Source organism: Chenopodium album, chromosome 17 (genome assembly GCF_948465745.1).
Source record: "Chenopodium album chromosome 17, dcCheAlbu1.1, whole genome shotgun sequence".
Lineage (NCBI taxonomy): Eukaryota > Viridiplantae > Streptophyta > Magnoliopsida > Caryophyllales > Amaranthaceae > Chenopodium > Chenopodium album.
Genome location: NC_137850.1, coordinates 12,587,512 through 12,609,893, shown reverse-complemented (window position 1 = coordinate 12,609,893; position 22,382 = coordinate 12,587,512). Strand labels below are relative to the sequence as shown.

Sequence of the window (22,382 nt, the reverse complement as noted above, 5' to 3'; positions counted from 1 at the left end):
CCTACTATATGCTTGCCTTTTCAATCCAAAACTCTTATGGCAAACTAAATACGGAGTACTTTGCAATTATTGTCATTCAACTAATTGAATCCGTTCACATTCCATTTAATTCATTTGGTGCCATGATTTCAATATTAGTTCAAACCCAACCCAATAAATGGTATACTTTGTAACTGATGTTAAATTAAATTTCTACTGACATTTTAAAGTTCAAGTTCCATTGTCGTTTGCCTATTTCCCTAACGGTTACTACTTCTCATTTAGGTTATTCCCTTTACGCTTTGATTACTCATCATTTATTAGTTTAAATTAACCATTCATATATCAAATTGGCATTTCCACTCTTTAATTGCTTTTGTTGCCGCACTACACATAATTACTACGGGCTAACTTCATAAGCCTTGAATTAGAAAAACATTAAAAACAAACAGAGAACTGATCTTGAGATACACAAGCAGTTGATACACAAGAACACAAGTATCTTGAAGAAATGACATGACTATTAGTTAAATGGCATGATTATTATCTTGCAATATTGTTAACCTCTATAATGTTACTTAGTTTATTAGTCAACTTGAGAGAGAAAATTAAGGTTGGTGTTCCAAGTTAAGGAGTATAATCTTAGTTGATTGCTCATGAGAATGCAGATTTTATAAATTGACATTGTAAAAATTGTGTGCTTAGGACTTGGTTATTTTTATATTTTATTTTTTAAATTCCCCTTCTCCCTTTATTGCAATCCAAAATTTGTTCAATTCATGAATTTTAGGCTACCTACTAGGTACTAATATGGTAGAGAAAAACGGTATACGTCCAGTAATGCTCCTCCATTGAAGCAGTTCATGTTTCTAAATTAATTAGCCATTCATTCCCTAATCCACAACATTGATTTGAATCTCATATACTGATTACTCACTTATATGCATTTTAAAATTTAAAATTGAAGACATATAAGTGCCTAAGCATAAAATTATCTATGATAAGTTCATTATCTCTATGTGGACTATAAACACAAACAAATATAACTTCTTGTATCGGCTAGCTGTTGGCTACCCTAGTTTATTTAAATATTCAATCTCAATTTCATGATATTGTTCATTTTTTGCAACACCTTGAAAGCTAAATTAACTAGCTATATCTCGGTGTATGATTTCCATAAAAATAATTCAAAGATGCAAAAATTCTCAAATTACATTCCTTTTACAAAAAATTCCTCCCATACCGTCCAACTCAGCATTTAAATTGATTTTTTTTTCTACTATTTACTAGTAAACCGTTAATTGAATTAGCGGTTTATACACATATAAACCGCTAATTCAATTAGCGGTTTAGTTGCTAGGTGAAATAATCTCCACAATTGTATGCACAAATTCTTATAAAACCGCTAATATCCTTTATGAAACCGCTAATTCAATTAGCGGTTTTGTGTTGATTGAATTATTATTATTTTTTTAAAAAAAAAAAACACAACAAACTTGCTTATGTGGACGGTCTAGAGGGAATTTTTTGTAAAAATGGTGTAATTTGGGAATTTTAGTCTTTTTGAGCATTATGTATGGAAAACAAACTTTTGCTACATTGTTAGGAGGTTTTAGTTTTATTTTGGACAGCTGTATAAAATCCCATCAATTATAAACTACTGGATATATGCCTTATAAATACGTTTGTTGTTGTTAATAAAATTTAGAAACTTTTTAGTTCAAAATTAAATTGGATTCCTTGTAATTTGAGACATTTTAGGAGAGATCCAAGCTTGGCCAAGAGTACAAATACAAACTAAATTAGTTGTTATCACTTAGTTAGGATTGGTAACTCCATACCCCTTGTTTATGTAATTGCAAATCAAACTAAAACTGTCACCATCAGGGTAAATTTACAAATAAATTGCCAAAAAAAGAAAAAAAATTCAAAACAAGAAGAAAATTTGTATTATAAAATAACATAAAATGCACTTTACACTGCACTTTACGCTCGAGTGTATATAATTATGAGACTTTCCTTCATTTTTCCAATCATTAATACAAAACTTGTAAGAATTTAAAGTACGCTAAATCATGCATAATTCTTTTATTATCCAGAATAGTGTCTTTACATGTACAGTTATCATTGTGTTTTATCTTAAATTTCTAACATGCGAATCCGCAATTTTTATTGGCTCATCCACTTCTATTTATCATCAAATTTTTGCTTTCTACATTCGAAATTTCACGTTCACAAGGTTTCTTTCTTTTTTTTTTCTTTTTTTTTTTCACGTTCACAAGATTTGCCAGGCTCAAATGAATAAAATCGTTGAGCACCTCCATTTTTTTTTCTTTTTCCTGAATCAACAAAAAGAATATATATATATATATATATATATATATATATATATATATATATATATATATATATATATATATATATATATCCTATAAAATTACATAACACTTACAAAAATGATTACACCTTCCAAACCTTAAGCACGTGGAAAGAAATTTATATAGAAAAATCAAACGCTTAACATAATCAACACGATGCCACTAGTATTACTAATTAAAAAGGAAAGGAAAGAACTACAAGATGAACTGCTATAGAAAATTGGCTGACTAATATAATTTTCTATTAACTAAATCTAATCGTTTGAATTTAACTAAGCTTAGAACATTAAGAACAAGAGGGGAAAATTTTTCTATGACCTAATGTGACTTACAAATTACACAAGCAAAATGGAGGAAAAAGAGACTGTACACAAGAATGAAGATGATGAGACTGGTAGCTACCATTGCCCACTTGAGGGAGAGGAATCCCCGAACTAATAATTGGACCCCTTTCAAGCAAATAAGTGTGTTAAATTAGTACCGTCAACTGGTCAAAGGTCATCGATCCCACATGGCTTGGAATATGGCAGGTCTATTCTTCAACCAAATCACCATTTCCCGCTCCAGTGGAGAATTATTCAATACGGCATCTAACATAGGACTACCAAAAACTTTTGAGGAACTCTCGAATGACCATATTCTATCCAAAGGCCATGGCTTCTGAGGCTGTTTTTCCTGATTAACAAAGATTAAAGACGAGTTAAGACAGGTCATAAGACAAAAACCCTTCCAACAAAAAGATATAATCCAAGAACGTCTTTCAGGAATACAGCAGCAAAATCATAAGACACTAGGCCTCGCTATACAAAGAATGCAGCAACTAGCAGGCTTCTGCAGACATTTAATCAGCTCAGATAATAAATGCATAAAATTAGTGAGTTGCCAGAGAGCACAAAACAAGTATGATATAACCGAATTCAACCAGACCCCTGACATCCAATTCTATCTCAATATTTACCAAGCTAGGCTTGGTAGCTTGTACCTTCCAACCTTAGAGGTTGGGGGTTCAATCCCCCCATTAGAGGCACTTTGAGGGTGGGAATCCCTTACCCTTCTTCTCCCCTCACTCTCAAAGTGTCTTGACCCGTAAAAACTGGACCAAAAAACCCACGAGGATTGAGGTTCGGTCAGGGTCCTCCTAACCTTAAAAATAAAAATAAAAATAAAAATAAAAATTCAAGTCTCACCATTCACTTAAGATAAAAATGGAGAACATACGCAAACTATACTTGACCCACACATAAATCAAAACACCATCACCACTCAAATACTTGAACAAGGAAATTTAAATACCATTTAGAGTATTTGACAACATTTATTTGCATGGACACCAAAGAATTTTGTAGTTTAAAGAACAAACATACTCACCATTCGACGAAGCATAAATCTTACAGTCCTTGGACCATAAATACGCTGCCTTGATGGCTTTTGAGCCTTGGCATAAAAAGAACCAATATCAGGCAATGACAAGCAGCCCCTGCTTGCTCGTACTAACGCACGATCTGGGTCAGTGTTAGCCTGATTGTGCCAATAAATCAACTGTCCTAAACAGTAGTTTTCACCGTAAGTCTTGCAATATTCAACCACCCCAGACAGTTTTGTAGCACACTTAGGTCCAAGATCAAGAGGGCTGATGGAAACAGGAGGTGAAGTTACAGACTTGTATTCCTGCAGGAGTAATATGATAATGAATTAAAGAGGAAAATTCAAGAAATTGATGCTCCAGAAGGTTTGAAACAGCTTTTGTAGTAGGAAAAAAGTAAACTCACCCTAATTTTGTAGAAACATTTTGTGTAAGCATATATGTGGATCAAATCAGCAGCTGCGTCATGTCGACTTTTATATGTACAAGGAAGATTGCGAACCTCATCCCTCAACCTTAGGAAGGATATTAATTATGAGCAAACATGGTAGAATAAAGATTCAGAAGCATATATAGTTGTGATTCTTACCATAATAAAGATTTCCTTAGGTCTTTTACAAGATTACCGGAGCTTGATGGATTATGAGCACGGATATTTGATTTAAGGTCCTGTAGTATGCGATCATCAATTATATGTGGAGCGATGCACTCAAGAAGTTGATTAACAAGTGAACCTTCTCCACTCCATAAGGCAGACACCATCTCTTCAGGACTAAGCTTCTGCAAAGGAGGAGGAGCTTCCTTTGGGTTTCCAAAAACACATCTTAGGACATACCTAACCTGGAAGTATATAAGCTAGCAGATTAGTATATACACAACAAAATACAAAGAAATCCAACCCTAAACAATGATAATATGCTTCAGACAACTTCTTGAAACTTTTAGACTAGGATGAATATGAGTCAAGTGTGTTGTTGTACAAGACACTTAAAGTAACCCCATATATTTCCAAGTCGACACTCCAAGGCAATCAACTATTATACAATAAATAATCATCACCATTAAAATGTCTCAACTAACAACTAAAGCCTAGATTGTCTCTTGAATTATAAGCACAAAACTAATGGTGCATAATAAGGGTTTTATGACTTATGTAATAAAATGACAGGTAACTTTACTGGCTATAAAGTAAGCCATAATCACCTACCCTCTAATCCGTACTGATTGCCACAACATATGAAATAATGAAAGAAATTTTATGACAAAAACACAACTGAGAAGACTATGGTGCATACCTTATCCAATGTCAGAGCCAAATTTTGAAGTCTCTGGTTGTAAACTCCTTCCGCCTATCCATTCAAATATAAAAATAAACAAGCAACCAAGATTAATTTGTAGCTGCAAACAATTAATTCCTCTGATTCTATCAGCCTATCATGTAATATAGACACAAATGAATTTCAAACAGGCTAATCAATGACTAGGAAGCGAAAAAAGAAAGACCGATGCTTGGAGGAACTGTTAAATCTTCTTCCTTAAAAATAAAAATAAAAATAAAATAAAATAAAAATTTTAAAAAAATAAAATTAAAAAAAATCAGTTAAATCTTCAGTGTTGTGCAAAAAAAGGCTAACCTGGACTTCAGCATCACTCTTCTCCATCTCTAGAGATATTTCTTGACAATATTTCTTCTTTTCTTCCAAATTATGCCTCAAGATCTCTGCAGGTAGCTTTGTTCTTTCAAAATTTATGAAACGTACCTACAACCAAACCAGATCATTAGACGATTGTGGACACAGACAGCCAATAAACGTATCTGGCAACAAAAAAAATAACGAATAAGAAAATACATACCAGCCGAGCTGAATAAGCAACCAGCCAATCAGGCAAACCTCCCAACAAACAACTTCCGAGACCAGCCCTTCCTAAGTCAATATAATCCTCCTCAGATACCCAATTTAATTCGCATGCCTCCAGAAGCAAACGGTGCTTATCCAATAGTCCATGCCACTCCTTCAGCACCTGATGAACATCAAAAAAAAAAAAAAAAAAAAAACATGATCAACAACAGGTCCTGGAATGAGATCAGCGACAAGGTAAGAGATACTCGTGCTTGACCTCGTTGACTTTTGAAGTCAGATTTTGGAATAATGACTATTAAACAACAAAAGGATTATTGATTTCGAATTATTACTAAAAGCTAAAAAACAAAATATAAAAGTTATGTCATTAAATTTCCTAATCACGTAAGGCTGTTTTTAGGGAACAATATTTGGTTTTGTTATCATCATATATTTGATTTGCCAACTAAAATTGCATGTAACGTACGTATTTAAATGCTGGCCAACCCAGAACTTTGACCATTAAAATATTTAATCATTAAAGCAAAAATATAAAAAGTTGACAGTTGAAAAATAAGGCATTGTGATGATTCTAACAATATCCCATCTAACTATGTTTTTTCTTATTTATAATCAGTTAATCACTAACATTAGTCAAGTAAAGTCTGGGAATAGTGCAAAAGGTCAAAAATTGGAAAGATAAAAAACAAAAACGTAGGGAGTATATATAATGGTACAAAAAATATGTTCAGTTAGAATTGACACCAATTTTTTTTATTTAAAATGACTCATTTCAATTTATTTAAAAAGTTGATAAGTACATGCGTAGCACGAGATCAAAAACTAGTAATCTTTTTGCTCCAAATTAGTGTGTTCACTCATCATGGTGCATAGTTTCAGTAAAATAGTTGGTGTTTAAAAAATAAATAGGTGGATGTGATAGGGGATAGTGAATATATATTTTAAATTGAATGAGAGATGGTGAGACACTAGTTTTTGTTAGAGGGAAAGAGAGGTAATAAAAAAGAAAAAAAAAAGTGAGTCATTCCAATTCAAGAAACGGGAAAACTTAATTGGAAAGGATGGAAAATGAAATTAAGCAAACAAAACAAGGGGGTATACTGAATTGGAATAAGTATATGACACATGAATTTTATTTTAAAGCCTTAATCAACTTGAGCTGATTAGATGGTATAAAAATTACAAAATCTAAAATGTGAACTCTAAAAACATAATTGGACTAAAAGTGCTATACAGTTATCTCATATGAGTAGTATGTTGTAGTCCATACTTGACATCAATTACAATAATTTCTCATCAATAGTAAATACTACGGAGTGCTTGGAGTTGAACACAATTTTTTTTTTTTTTTTTTTGTAACAATAGTTACTAATTACTAACCCGATTTTTGTTTTATATACAGTAATCTCAGAGACTGCATATAATCCTCTTGGAAAATTTATGACAGTCTACCAAAACAAATATGATACTTTTAAACATTGCAAAAGGCGCATGATGGTGATAAAAAATCTGTACAACTATTTTCATTATGAATAATTCAAATCGATATACCTTCTGATAAGCCCCTTCGCCTGTTAAATTCAAATAGCTTCCACGGCAGACTTGATTACCACACAAACAAACAGAGGCTTCATATTCTTCCTTGCTCTACAAAAAATATCAAGGCCATCTATAAGTAAGCAATTGACGTTGAAGTCTTAGTAAAAATTCAAGAAATAAAAAAGGGAGTGGTGGCGGTAAATGAAAAGGATAAATGTTCATACCTCAGTAACTGAATTATAGTCAAAGGTAATTTCCTCCCCAAATCCAATTGGGCGAACAGAGTAGACTCCAATTTGATACTGACCACTTACAGCAGTAACTCTGCATTTACAAAATCAGATAGTTAACAGCTAAGTTGCACGGAAACGAATACGGGGACAAAAACGGGTACGGATACGGGGACGGGATACGGCAAAATCAAAATTTTAAAAAACGGGTACGGCTTGGATACGGCAAAAAATGAGCAAAATATAAATCCATGAAATATAAAAAAAAAAAAAAAAAAAAAAAAAAAAAATTAAAAATAATCTATACAAACACAAATTATAGTACGGAGTACCATTTAAAATGGAAAAAGGTAAAAAAAAAAAAGAAAAATACAAGTAATTGATTTCTACACCACTGACATCTATAGTGACTTCAAATAAAAAATAAAAAGAATCACATGCTGCTGTACTGTTTGTAAGATATTCCGTACTAGACTACTAACCAATATTAATCACATTATTCACGTAAATAAATAAAAAATAAAAAAAGAAATAAGAAAAAAAGAAAACAGAAGGTGCGAAGAAAGAGAAAAAAGAGAGCTAGAAGCAGAAGTGCAGAACAGAGAGAGAAGAAAGAGGAACAGTAACAAGTCTAAGCCTCGTTCGCCGTTGTCGGAGTAGTCGCCACTCGCCAGTTGCCTCCGGTCACCGTAGAGGATTGAATTAAGTCGCACCTCTAAGGGAATCGCTGTTCGCAATTGTGAGATTTGGGGGAAATCGAAAATTAGGTTAGTAATTCACTAATTTGGGGTTTTTTTCCTGAAAATTTGGGCTGAAATCCTAAGGAAACGTCAGAAAATGAGCCACGCCGTCCCCGATACGTATCCGAGCAAGAGGCTAGCCGTCCCCAAATTGGCTTGCCGTACCACTTTCGAAGGGGACGCCTTGGGGACGTTTCCAAGCCGTACCCGTACCGTACCCGTCCCCGAAACGTTTCCGATACGGGAGACGGCTACCATCTGACGAATCCGTGCATCATTGGTTAACAGCATGGTCATTGGTCAAGCACTATATGATTGTTCATATCAATACCAAAAAAAGGTACAGAAAAAGAAAATTTCATATTATAGGGTGGTAAATAATAATATAATAGAAAATAGCTTCACACAAAAACAAAGGACTTTTTGCGATCTCTATAAATTTTGAAAAAGACAGTGTGAAGAAACTCCTGATTTCATGTAGAAGCTTCTTCTGTCTTATTATTAATGCAACGACCTTTCTTTTATGATTACGAGCTGCGAGGCTCTTTGGCCTATTTCATGAACATATATATTATCATTCTTTCCCTCTTTTAACGGTTATCTCTATTAATATGAGGTTCACAAATAATTAAATTGTCCATGTGAAACGCTACAAATACACTTTTCAACCACTACAGGCCACAAATTATTCTTAAACAATTTTCGACTCAACAGCATACAGACACCAATGCAATGCTTCCAAAGTTCCAATCACTACAAGCCTCCCTTCCACAAAAACTAGCAAACTCTATCACATCCTTCCCAAATACCAAAACTTCTTCCCTTTTCCAAGGTTAACATATTGTCAAAATAGAACAGCTCAAATCTCTCCACATCAGCCAATCACTACCCTTTCAATTTTGGTCATATGCTCCTACAGGAACACCACATATTACATAGTCACTAAAAACCTCATTAGCGAGGTAATGTCACAAGAGCTAAAAGCACCATCAACAGAGAGCATAATGTTTTCCATAAAGTGATTTATATCCTTCGTGGAAAAAAAACATAAAGGTTCAATCTTCTAAAGACAGCAAGTTCAAATAATGGTTATTAATACGAGGCACAAGTTAACTTGGAGACATTTAACAAATATATTAGACACAAGTGAGTAGAACAAGAATACCTAGTCGAGCACCAAGTTGGAGATAAAAAAAACAAATAGAATGCCTAGGCAAGCAAGGGCATTTTTTCCTTCTTTTTTGTTAAAAAAAAAAAAAAAAAAAAAAAAAAAAAAAAAAAAAAAAAAAACACAAAACTCTAAGGGACTAAATGCACGAAAGAAATAGAAAGTACTCACTTTGCCTCACAATTAGGTCGACACGAATGACAAATTCGACTTGCATAATTTGCCTTATGCATAGCATCAACAACGAGTATATCATAGCCATCAGCATCACCCTGCCAAAAAGAATTTACAGTTAGCAATTTAATGAAGACCCTGTTAAAATCACAAGACAAAAGGGTGGAAAAGGGTTCTCAATTAAATAATCCAAACTAAGGAAAAACCTTGGGCCTCTCGAGATATATGTTGTAGAATTCAGGTGCAGGTTCTTTACTATTCTTCTGCAGAGAACGGATTCCATCTTGTTTCTCAAACCACTTCCAAGCAGGGTAAACCTACAAGTGTTCCAAATCACACAATTCAGAGTGGAAATTTAAACATATAAATCTACAATCTAGAATGAATACGCTGAATTATACACAAACGAAGTACTACGTATATGAAAGCCAAAACATGATAAAGACCACCAAGCCCATATCAAGTAAAAGTGAAAAAAAAAAAAACAGATCATCTATAGTCTCTATCATCAGTCCAATTTACAGGTTGCCCAACATAAGAGATGAAAGACCAAAGTAAAAAGAAGAGTATTCTTTTCATGAAATTTTTAACTTAGAGAGGCATTCCTTAATATCCTTATCAATATCCAATACTAGAACCCAGATTGGTGTTGAGTTGTATCCATCCGGGAAAGGTGGGCCAAATGATGTGTCCACATAACATTGTTAATTTTCAAAATACATGGGTAGAACTGCAGCAGATTTTAAGAGGAGATGGTCGGTTCACTTGTTAGTTGTTAGCTCTACTCCTATTTGCAAAAGTCTAAAGAAGCTTCTCCCTTCCCTTTAACCTTCTTTATTTGGAAAAATATGACTGAGAAGATAAGTCAAGCCCTCCCCACCAATGATAAGAGATTTAAAGGCCTAATAGTTATATATATTCTGGGTTTTCTTATGCAAACAGTATTAGAATGCAATGAACCATCTTTCATTTGCACTATGAGATGAGTATATACATCAATGGATCAAATTATTTTTGAGATATACAGGGTATCATAATAATAAGAGAAAGGTTCTTTGATAATCTACAGGTCAACATGCATAGCTACTCTCTAATTTAATGCCTAAAACAAATAACATGTTTTTTCCTAAGTACTCGTAATATATAAGGTGAAATGGGTATAATTCTCTTAAAGTAAATGTACAAAGTTAACAGGGTGCTTGTGTCAATTGTGTGCATGTTTCCTCTCCTTTACTCAGAGCTAAAATACAGGAGCAAGATGCTATATTCTGTTTGTCTCTGATGGTAACCAAATGAACACCCTTAACCTTTCAGAAGTTAATGCGTGCTTCATTTCAACCTATCAAATAAAAAATTAAAAAAAAAAAATAACCCCTAGTCTTAAAATAAAAGCTTAAAGGCAAGAGGAAGAGAAAGTAATTAAAAAAAATATTAGATTTAGCCATCAAAGACACAGTTTTTTGAAAATTAACATTAGAAGCCACACTACAGCAGAACGCAGTGCATATATGATTGATGTGTGACATTGATAGTTCTTCTAACAGTCAGTTTATCCATTTCTAGTTTACTGGGGTGATTGCACAAAGAGCACGAAAAGACTCAATGAATGAATTCCAATGATCATGGTTTCTCAAGCAAAAATTGGAATTGGCAAAAATGAAAGACATACCTCTCCCAAAAATTCAACAACAAAATCGTCTTTAGTGAAACCACCTTGTTTGTCGCAGACTACACCAAGCCCCTGAACAAAGATTACAGAACAAGAACATTGTTTCCACATATAAGGAGCCAGTAACGAAAGGAAATTATAGTTGAAGCAAATAGAAACTCTAGAAAGTACCTTTCTATAAGCAACGTAATTGTCGTCAGGCCGGCCATCAATGGCTTGTAAAAGAGCCTCACAAAGTTTCAGAGTGCTCATATTATTATCTTGCTTAGCTGTTCCAAGAATTTCCACTATGACAGGTCTCAAAGGATAAGTCATGGGTGTATTTCCACTGCCTGTGTATTGTCTGACTTGTTTATTCAATACCCTAAGGATCACATCTTCAATAAAAACATGCTTTTCTGTAAGAGACCAATCCACATTTTCAGACATTGAATCAAGAAGAAGATTGTGTGTATAAGGATCAATTCCATAAACCTCCTGTTCTATAACCTCCTGTCCAAGCTCTTTCCGTGGATTATATTGTTTAACTTCAGGAATTTCCATATCCACCAATTCAGAACCATTTTTCTGAGCTTTCACTTTATCCTCATAATTTTCAGGCAATGCAACCTTCATCTTTCGTTGCACTTCAGCCTCATCAGCTACAATAACATATTGTTCAATAACTTCATATTTCCGTGTCACTGGAGGCACAAGACTGGCCTTGGTCATACGAGCACCCCATTCACGATCCTCAGGGGTTAAATCAAAAGCATCATCTTCATTGAAGTATTCCTCTTTCGACTCAAAAGTAACACCTGAACGTACATCTGAATCACTCTCTGTGTCCGAGGCACTTCCAGTATTACTTCCATCATCTGAAGACGACACAAACTCATCAGATGATTCACCATCCAAGTCTGCTTTCTTATACGTTCTTGAAAGATTCTTTCTAATCTCCCGGTCAGAAGAACACTCCAAATAATCAAAATCCCCATTAACTGATGATGAGCCATTGGCCCTGCTCGTATATTTTCTCTCTGTGGGTGTTTTTGACTTTCTGTGACCAGAGGGACCACTGGTTTCATCCCTCAGTTTTTTCTTCATCTCATCTCTATTAATAGCTGATTTAAAGCTTTCATCAAGACGTGTTCCAAGTTTAATAAACAGATGAATAACACTCTCCATATCACCTGTTTCACCTCGTTTTTGTAATCTGTATATGCATAGCTTGTTATAGTACCGATACATCACATGATAATTTAGGCCAAATGATAAAGAAACATAAATATAAGATAAAATTAAAAAAAAAATCCAGATAAACAAACAAAACAAAGCAACAGTGTATCATTGTATATTTAAATTTTTTTTGTCATTGTAAATAATGCAACTATGATATTCATCAAACTTCATGAAAGACATAACTATAGGGCCTTATGAGGCAGATCATATACTCAAAGAATGAGGCCGAAAGAGGGAGGTAACATATGACACGAAAGCTCAAAACAGGGAATGTAGTTGACAATACACAAACTGACATTGAGAAACGGGGGCGATACAAAAAAGTAACCCATGACAAATTTTTAAGAACAAGTCCTAGATTTACAAACTCTGCACAGAAAAGAAAGAAATAAACATAGATGATTGAGCAGAAAATCTAATATTAAACTTCTTTGGCTCTACACATGGTTCTTCTGGCACAGGAGAGCATCCATCACAGTTTTATTGAGCAGAAAATATAATGTTAAACTCCTGTGGCTCTACACATGGATCTCCTGGCACAGGAGATCATCCATCACAATCTTACTAACTTTATCCAGCTAAATTGAGTCATGGTTGATTGTTTAATGGTTACACTTGAGGTTCACAAATATGGAAATCTAACATAAGAATCTGGGTGGAAGAATATAAGAGAGAGAGAGTACTTTATTGCATCTTTGCACATTTTAGTGATATCTTGTTTAGCAGCGCTCAAGCCGCGATTAGTATAATATCCATCCTGAATTTTGTTTTGAATTTCTGCAACCTATAAAAAAAATAGCAAAATAAAAAGACAAATGAGTTACTAAAAATAACACCAGATTGAAGGAGGGAAAAAAGGACTTCAATAGCTAGAAACAGCTGATAAATAACCTTCTCCGCAAAATAGTCAGATGTGTTCCCCTTCATAATATCCTTTAAGCTAAGCACAAGGAATTCCTCCATTTTTCTGTACCCATTTCCAGCCTTCTTCATAGCCAAATGCCTCATACGGGCATCACGGGCTAGGACAGATGCAGATTTCCGAGCATCAAGCAGTTTTGTACGCTTATATAGATTCTGCCTGAATGCCTGATTAGCTGCACCTCTTTTTTCCACCATATCAAAGTAATCTTTTAGCCCACTGGACTCATCCATATAACTCCCATGACCCAATTTAGAAACCGATGAAGATTGCTCGGGCATCTGTTTTACACTCCTTATCTTTGAATTTGACTCTTCAAAACCAATGCCTTGTGAACTTCGCTCTCTGACCCAGTTTACATGGGGGTATTTGAATATTAACTCCTCAAACTGGCTGCAACCTCTTATATCAACCGAGGATATGCAAGAAAATGACTGAAGAATCTCCTCAAGCACAGCTGAAGTAACATTGGTACAACCATCTAAAACTAACATCTTGATCATTTGCTTATTATATCCACTCTGCATGGGGATTAACAATAAAATACATAATTAAGATTATAAAGAGGTCCCACGATAATCACAAAAAATTAAATATAATATACCCAAAACTCACCATGACACTCCCAATAATGGAGTCACTGCAGTTGGAGCCCATAGTTGACAAATCAACCCTTACACTCACATTTTTGTAGAAACCAACAGCAGCTCTCCAGTGCTTGCAAGTTGTGCCAGCAAACATTAGGGATTTGATATCAGTTCTAAGAAAATGAAAAATGCGTGCCAAAATATGACCATCCAGTAGACCCCAGCTCCCCACCTCATTCTTAGAACACACACCCTCTTCTTTGCAAAAAGTAACACTGCCACATAAGTCCTCAAATGAGGGCTCCCTATAATAGAAACGTGATAAGCCTTTGGACACTTCGTAATTTTCATCATCTCCATCAACAAGTGTCCGACATCTTTTTTTACCATGCATGTCTTCCTCAAAAAGCATAGATACTTCATTCTCTGTATAAAAGCAAGACCAAAAACCAAAGAAACAATAGTTATACAGAGACATGTTGAACTATTTCAAATGGAAGAATTTAGGGCTTGATATAATATACAAAATTCTTTGATTCACTATTAATACAGAAAGAAAACTATTTAAGACAAATTCTCTGATGCCTTCTGCAATTTGAATATTTCCACCATAAAAAGAAAAGGAGATAACTGGAAGTGGAAGAAGCCCCGAAAAAAAAAGTCAACAAGAATTAAGGATATGATACAGTTCTAATTAAAATTTACTCTCTGTCCGAAACAATAGACACAATGGACCAATCCACAAACTCCCAATTGCTCAATCTTAGTAAGGGTACGGGTAGGCCAATCACAAACTATTACTATTTTTGTAAAGGTGACAGTTTGTCTAGACATCCCAAAGCAGTTTGTCTAGGCATCCCAAAGCAGTTTATGCAACAAGGTGACTATAATTTCCCTACAAAAGAAGTGTATCATACTAAATGTTCTTTGGATACTTGTACATGAGTTTTAAAATTATTTTGAAAATATTTAGTAAAAGAGAAAAGATAGTGAATTGAAACAAATAAGCAAACACAAACATATAGGCTGTGTTTGGTAACTAGCTTATTTGAGCAAAATTAGCTTATTTGACCAACATTAGCTTATTGACTATTAAATAAGCTAATTCAAGGTGTTTGGTGGAAAGCTTATTTAAAGAGCTTATTCCACTAAATAAGCTCTTTTTCAAAAAGCTCCTTCCTTTTTTAATTAGCTTATTCAATTCTTATGGTGAAATGACATTTGTACCCCCATTTAATAAAAAATCCTATATGAACACCTAACCCGCAACTAGCTTATTGGTCAATTCACATAATCAATTAGCTTTAAACAATCAGCTATTTACGAAACACTTTTCTACAATAAGCTAATAAAATAAGTTAGTCAAATCAGTTAATACAATCAGTTAGTTAAAATCAGCTAATACAATCAGCTTCAGCTTTAAGCTTTTCCCCAAACACGGCCATAATCTTATTTAAATATGTTAAATATAAAATACAATTGCTAGCAGACAAGATCTAGTTCTCTTAGTCTCTTTCATCCAACCCCTACTCCTTCTGAATCAATGGTCGGCCTACCTAACAACAGTTTCTAAGATAACCGAGAGTAGATATGGATGGGTTTTAGATTATACTAAGGGTCAAACAATGTTTTAGTATGGAGAATTTTTTTCTAAGTTCTTCTGGGTTAAAGGTAATGTTAAGACTTAAGAGTGAAGGTACTTAGTTTCAAGCACCTTATTGAATTTTCAGGTACCATAAGCTAAGAAGCACAATGAAAGCCATCTGAAGGCAAACTACAGAGTTAATACATTAGTGGACATATATGGATTTACTTCTCTGAACTGCCATTAAAATCAAATAAACTCTTAATCATATAGTTATCTTAAATTAATGAAATTTAATGTTCTCCGTGCATCCCATTAATGAGACTTAATCCACAAGCTTAGAAAGGCCATTCATTAAGCCAATATTTAACACTTGACACCAATATTCCTTATTTCACCTTTTCTCGAAAAATTTACACATATGTATACTGGCCAACATGACTTATAACTATGTCAGCCCAAAAGATGAAACATAGACCAAGTAGCAATACTTTAAAGTCTCACCTGAACATGCAACAAAAACAGAGTACCACATTAATGCAAGCAATATCAGATAAGACCAACTAGAAATTAAGTATAGGAAAACATACCCATGGGAGATTTTTGAAAATAAAGAGAACTTCTATGCTTCTCTGTTTCCTTCCTTGGCTGTCTAATAGTAATCCATGGATCTAAGACCTCATTGATAGCAGCAGCAAACTCACGACTCTTATAAGATTTCATGACTAATTCATGAAGCTTCCCTAGTGTATAACCGATAAAGTGGGGATGCAAGCTATGGAATGAATTAGAAAGTGAACAGCTATCACCATGCACAGCAGGTGCTACAGAAGATACACCAACAGGAGCAATACTATCTCCAACGAGTTGGTTCATATTTTCTGAGGCCTTGATTACAGAAATAACTGGAACCCAAACTTTGTCAAGTTTACGAAACACACTGCTTTGCTTCTTCAAAAAACCTTCATTCACCAACTTAAGCAGTACTGAGCATAAAAATGGTCCGTGTTCATGCCCGGTGCCATCAAGGTAATACCAGTCACCTAAGTGCAACTGTAAATCATTTGCAGTGCAAACTCGGTCTTTTGGTTTATCTACAACACTAGATTCCCACGATCCTCCAGAGCTTTGCTCCTTAGAGCTTTTGAAATGAAAAGCTTCTTCTTCAGATGATCGCTTAAGATCAGTGGATAAAGAGTAATGCTTAATTCCCTTCAAAGAGTACTTGTCCTTCCCCCTTGGTTTCAACCGAGAGTCAGAAACAAATGAACCATGATCTTTAACAACACAAGCGTTGATTCTAATCACCGGCATCATACTTCCTTTTACCCCTCTTACAGCAGCAGCTTTTGCTTGAACTGGCTTGTTGATTGCACTAGAATCACTCCTCTCATCAGGCCAGGAAAATGCCCAGGAGGGAAGATCAAGCTTCCTGCTTTGACAAGGGTAGTACAAGTCATCTTTTCTCTGCCATCGTGGGTCCTCATAACCAGATTTTGGCATCTGACAAAGAGGGAAGCCATCATTCAACACAACCTTTTTCCTAAAATATTTGTCTTGAATGGCATCTTCACTTCTTTGCCAGTCCCCACCTTTACATGACCATCGACCAGAGAACCATTCAGTAAATTCACTCAAGAGGTAAGAGCATTCCTTATCAAGGCTAGCAACAGAGGTGGATTCAGCAGTGTCCTTTGATGTAGAGTCCGGATGTCGTGATATATCCTCTTCTTGATTCTGCTCCAAAGGGTCTTGACTGCATGAATTATCCTGCCTAAAGCCTGTATGGTGGATAGAACATATGATGTTAACAAATCGGTCACTTCAACTTTTCAAAGTTGCAAGCAAAACCATTTTCTTAATAAGAATTTATGCATTTTAAAGCAACAACACATACAGAGTTGTGTTTAAAAGCATAAAGCATGAGTAAACATCCCAAGACACTTAGAAAGTTAATCAGCTATCTTAACATAAATGCATATGAATGAGATTGCTCAAGTGTGACAAACGGAATAGACCTACAACAAAATGGTTACTATTCTAGATTTCCTAAATGCAAATGATATCAGAGAATAAAGACAGCAAATAAGTCCAGGTCAAGGAAGAGATAATTAACAGCATTGAAAAAGTTTTCTATATTAGGGAGGATCAATTTATGAAAATACATTACTGGCATTACTTACAGTATAAGCATCATACATTCACTTGATTTGTTACGATAAAATTGAACTATTTGCTTTAGAAATAACAGTTCTACAGGAGGGAGGGAGCAGACAGATTGCAATAATCTGAATTTATCCTTTGATAGTGAACAAAATTATCTGCAACAACCCCGCTCTAAATAAATAATGCACAATACAAATGAACTTCATGTAATATGTCAAAGATTCACTGCTAATTAAGAACAATGATGACGAGGACTGATAAATAACTTTGGAAATACACATACCTTCCAAGATATCAAATCTTTCCCACTCTGAATGATCAAATGTCATCTGTAGTACTTCTGCACAAACATTTAGCAGCACTATATCAGGTATCTAGATGAAAAATTTAAGAACAGCAATGATAACAATGATGTTGATAAGCTACATTGCTAAGGAACTACACTCCTAAATGTTTAAAATTAAAAATAAAAACCACATTTGTTGGGTCAATTTGCACATAAAAAGCTATCTCAGCCACCTGTCTCTTAAGGTGCCACAGTCTGTAACTAATCTTTCTGCTTGTGCTGATATGCAAGTTAAAACCCCTTTATTAATTATTAACTCGCTTACTTATTTATAAAAAAATTTATTCATTGTAAGGTCGGTATGGTGTGCAACATGGGCCAAAAGTGGTTCTTATAGACATCTTACATGGCAGGACATGAATTGCACAACAAAGATAGTGTATTGTCAAAAATTACTATAAAAGTTTCTAGCTTGAAGAAAGCATATCTCTTTACAAGGAACTAACAGTTTATACATAAAAACAATACGTGCAAACGCTCTAATATGTGAGAACACATCTCATCTAATGGAAATATATATATATATATATATATATATATATATAGATTACTATTCAACCCATATGAATATTGGACAAACACTTTAAAATAAAATAATAATAAAAATTGTTTTAAAAGCCAACACTCAGCACAAAATTCAAACTATAGTATAACATATATTTTATGATCTACATATAAAACTAATTAGTGATCAGTATTATGACAAGAATAAGGAAGGTCTTTCTTTTGTATGAGTGCTTATCATTGTTATCAATCAATATGGTTAAATTTATTGATATAAAAGTTAAATTCAGCAAGTCACCTATAATTTGGATTATATGGGACTAATGTATGGCGCAGATTGTGAAGCAGCAATTGTGGCCAGGTATCAGATGAACAGCAGGCCAAATCTCTTGAATTTTAGTTGCAGAAGCAAGAAAAAGTAAGGGAGGTCAGGGAAAAATGCAGAGGATGGTGCGCGACTTCGGAAAAACAGATTTCAAGTTTAATGGAATAAGAAAAATATGACCTTAGATTTATATTTTCATTAGTTCAGATTTAACCTCACATATAGAGGAGGTTTTCTCACCTGTGATCAAGGCCAAACTGTACAAAAATAGCTAAGCTCCAAAAAAAAGTTCAAACAAGTGATCAAGGTTATACAGTACAGGAGCTTACCTCCAACTATCTCGAGTTCCTTTCCAGGTAAAACAGTAACGCCATCTAAAAGAGCCCCAACTCTTTCATCAATGCCAAGATCATCAGGAAGAAGATGGTCAGATTGACCAGTCACACAATGAACAGAAGAATCTAAACTCTCCATACCAACCTGATCCACAGAATGCTCAGCATCTCCAACATCGGCCAGCACATTTCCAGGAGCCTCGGGAGGGCTCACCAACTGTGTGACCGTCTCTGAAAAAATTGTCGTAAAATTAGGAGTTACCACCGGAGAAGCTGCATTTTCAAGAGTCACCCACCTGTCACTGTCAGAGTGCTTAACCAGGTGATCTGACATAAGTAATCCTCCTTCTATAAGTGCTTTTAAGTCGCATAATCTAGAAGGCCCGCGCTCCTCTCCATAGTGATCAAGGTAATACCATTTCCCTGGGTTCACACTAGCCACACAAGGGACATGTGGAGGTGTGTCACATATATCCATATCTTCTTCCATTGATGGCAATTCTTCAATATTCCCATTGACCAATGAAGGTTGTTCCTTGACATCCAAACAAGGACCTTGATTTTCATCTTTCACATGAGACTCGTAGGAAATGCCTTGGTCAACTGTTCCATTCGGCTTATCATTCACATTTAAAGGGTTTTTAACCGAGGTAGTTGAATCTTTATCATTATTAATTTTCTCAGTAGGCTTTTCGCTCTGTATTATATCACTCTGCTTAGTCTCACTCACTTCACTCCTACTCGTTTGGCGGTGGTTAAACGGCCTACTGCGTTCAGGTGGGGATCCAGAGTAACTTGAAGACCTTTCCTGGCGATCATGTACCCTAACACGGTCACTGGGAGACTTTTCAATATAACTGGGGCTTCGATTCCTATTGTCATGGCGATGACCACGATAACATGGGGATCTTTCATGACGCGCAGGAGTCCTGTCCCTATGATCATGATGTCGGCCTCTCTCATGTGGAGACCTCTCAGAATAACTAGGGCTACGCCTCTGCCTGTCATAAGCCGCTCTTGTAGGTGCAGCATCATAATGGCGCAATGAAAGCCTATCAGAAACAGGCCTTGATGAATTTGAATGTCTAAATGACTTATCAGCAGACTGACGAGAGTAATGCTCTGGATTTGATAACCTTCTGCTTTTCATACTGACATAATCACCATGATCATCATAGGGCTTGCGGTCACTGCTTTCCGAGTCAGTGACATGCCTCTTCAATCGACCACTTGATGAGTGTTCTCTTCCATGGCCTCTCCCATGACTGTACTCATTCTTGTAAGCCACATCATCCATCATTTTTGAGCTCATTTTCGGGTAGCTCCTTTCTTGGCTAACTTCCCACCTTGGATTTCTCTTGACATGGCGATGATTCCCACTTCTACTGAAATCCCTGCTGGGAGAGACATCCTCACCTGAATAACGTACAGAAGACGGTGTCCATTCATATTCATATCTTCGTTCTCGCTCTCTACTTGAATCATACCTGCGCCCTTTCAAGTAGCCATAATCGTCCCTGAAAACATCTCCTTTATGCCACCTCTCAGGAATAAATTCTCCCTTCTCGACTTCATCTTTGGACCCTCTCCACGAACTGAATTCCCCCTTCTCGTATTCTCCTTTCCTATACTTCTCCGGAGTTCGATCCCTTCTCTGAACAGAGTCATTCCGGAATCTCCCTGAGCCGAAATCATACCTCTCCGCATCCCCTTTTCGCCACCTGGGTGGAGAAAACTCCCCTTTCTCATATTCATCCCTCCTCCACTTGTCAGTAACAATCTCACCTTTTTCAGTCTCAGTCTTGTGCAATATATCAGGCATAAATTCGCCATTCTCCCCGTCTCTACGGGGCGATTTCAATGTCCCCAATTCTCCTTCTTCAATCTCGTATTTCTGCACTTTATCACCCCCAATTTCCCCATTCTCTACTTCCCCACTGCTCTTCACTTTCTCCGGAACCGGCTCGGTCTTTCCCGGCTCTTCCTTCTTGAAAAACGCATCTCTCTTCAACTTCATCCTCTTAGTAGTAGTCCTCTTAACTGGTTTAGTCTCCAATTTGCCATTACTATTGTTGTTGCTACCGCCACTGCCGCTGCCGCCACCGCAAAATGTTTCGGAACCCGGAAACTTCTCCATAATTGGCTGCAAAGGCACGCATGCAACACCTCCATCGCCCATGGAACTCCAAAGCTTTCCGCTTGTGTTCTCACGAACCCTAATTCTTCTCTTTTCCAGGACTATTGATGCTCATACTGCAATATCGTCCGTTTTCGATAATCTTCCTCGGCCAAAAACCCTAATTTCCAACCATCAACAACAAAAATTACAAACTGTAAGTCAACAAAATCAACAAAAACAATCCCAATGTAGGATTTCAAAACCCCCAATCAAAAACAATCAGCTCCAAATCAAAAAGTGAAGTCAAGAAAATCAAAACCCTAAAATCCCCAAATCTGGGAATCTGAATTGAAAAACCACAAAACTTACAGATGATTACAGATCAAATTGTGCGAAGAAACAAGAATTGTTGAATGCGTAGATCGAGAAACGTTTCGTAGGTGAGATTTCGAAAGTCGAAACCCTATTTTTCGCCTGAGAAATCTATTTTCTCTCTCCTCCTCTTCTTCTTCTCTTCGCGCTCTGTTTATGTTTCTGTCTTCTCTCTCTTCTTAGTTTTAGTACTTTTTCCGGTCTGGAAAAAAATATAACAAGAAAAATAAAAATAAATAAAAACTTCTTGTAGGTTTTTTTTTTCTTTTTACCCTATTTATTTATGTCTTTTTATTATTAAAAATTACGTATACAAGTAGGGTTGTACTGTATGAATATCGTATATTAGCGGGAGGTGATTAAATTGGCGGTGTTTCGTTTATATTCTTCCTGATTGGTGCAAATGACTATTTTGTCCTTGTAGTATATCTACTAGTATAGCATTCGTGCAATGCATGATTAGCAAATTTTAATACTTATTCTCATTTCACAAATTTTTAAGATAAAGCGATTTAATGAGTAGTAATGAGTTTATTTACATAGCCGTTTTAATCATACATTTTTAACTTCTAAAATAATGATATACAGTTTTAATTATGTTTTGTTGGTGGAAAAATAAAGTACGAGTATGATAGTTGGGAGGAGAGAGAATCTTAGAATAGTTACTCGGGGTCCACTAAGAGAGAAGAAATTAATAAAAATTGTGAAAGTTTTCCAAAAAAAAAAAAAAAAAAAAAAAAAAGAAAATGGGGCAAATAATTAAATATGGCTGCAAAAGAAAAGTGGAGCAAGTAATAA

General features: G+C 35.3%; 1 protein-coding gene across 1 annotated transcript; it reads right to left on the bottom strand.

Moving 5' to 3' along the window:
• Window positions 1-2,455: 2,455 nt before the first annotated feature.
• LOC145589501 (histone-lysine N-methyltransferase ATXR3-like) lies at window positions 2,456-21,810 on the bottom strand. The gene is made up of 20 exons (XM_081646090.1): window positions 21,582-21,810; window positions 19,088-21,390; window positions 17,867-17,923; window positions 16,008-17,198; window positions 13,861-14,258; window positions 13,215-13,766; window positions 13,007-13,107; window positions 11,274-12,297; window positions 11,103-11,174; window positions 9,640-9,750; window positions 9,431-9,531; window positions 7,346-7,445; window positions 7,134-7,229; window positions 5,575-5,742; window positions 5,355-5,480; window positions 5,016-5,069; window positions 4,310-4,560; window positions 4,127-4,235; window positions 3,726-4,025; window positions 2,456-3,032 (listed from the first exon to the last, which is right to left on the bottom strand). The coding sequence occupies exons 2-20, from the start codon at window positions 21,270-21,272 to the stop codon at window positions 2,856-2,858; spliced, it is 7,173 nt and encodes a 2,390-aa protein (XP_081502216.1). The 5' UTR covers window positions 21,273-21,390; window positions 21,582-21,810; the 3' UTR covers window positions 2,456-2,855.
• Between the last annotated feature and the right edge of the window lie 572 nt (window positions 21,811-22,382).

Bases quoted from the DNA above. Each gene is read 5' to 3' on its own strand.
- LOC145589501 (XM_081646090.1), bottom strand. From the start codon at position 21,272: ATGGGCGATGGAGGTGTTGCATGCGTGCCTTTGCAGCCAATTATGGAG. The intron at 7,230-7,345 runs GTATGAACATTT...TATTTTTTGTAG, and splicing joins ACTATAATTCAGTTACTGAG to AGCAAGGAAGAATATGAAGC. The intron at 5,070-5,354 runs GTTAGCCTTTTT...TTGAATGGATAG, and splicing joins AGAGTGATGCTGAAGTCCAG to GCGGAAGGAGTTTACAACCA.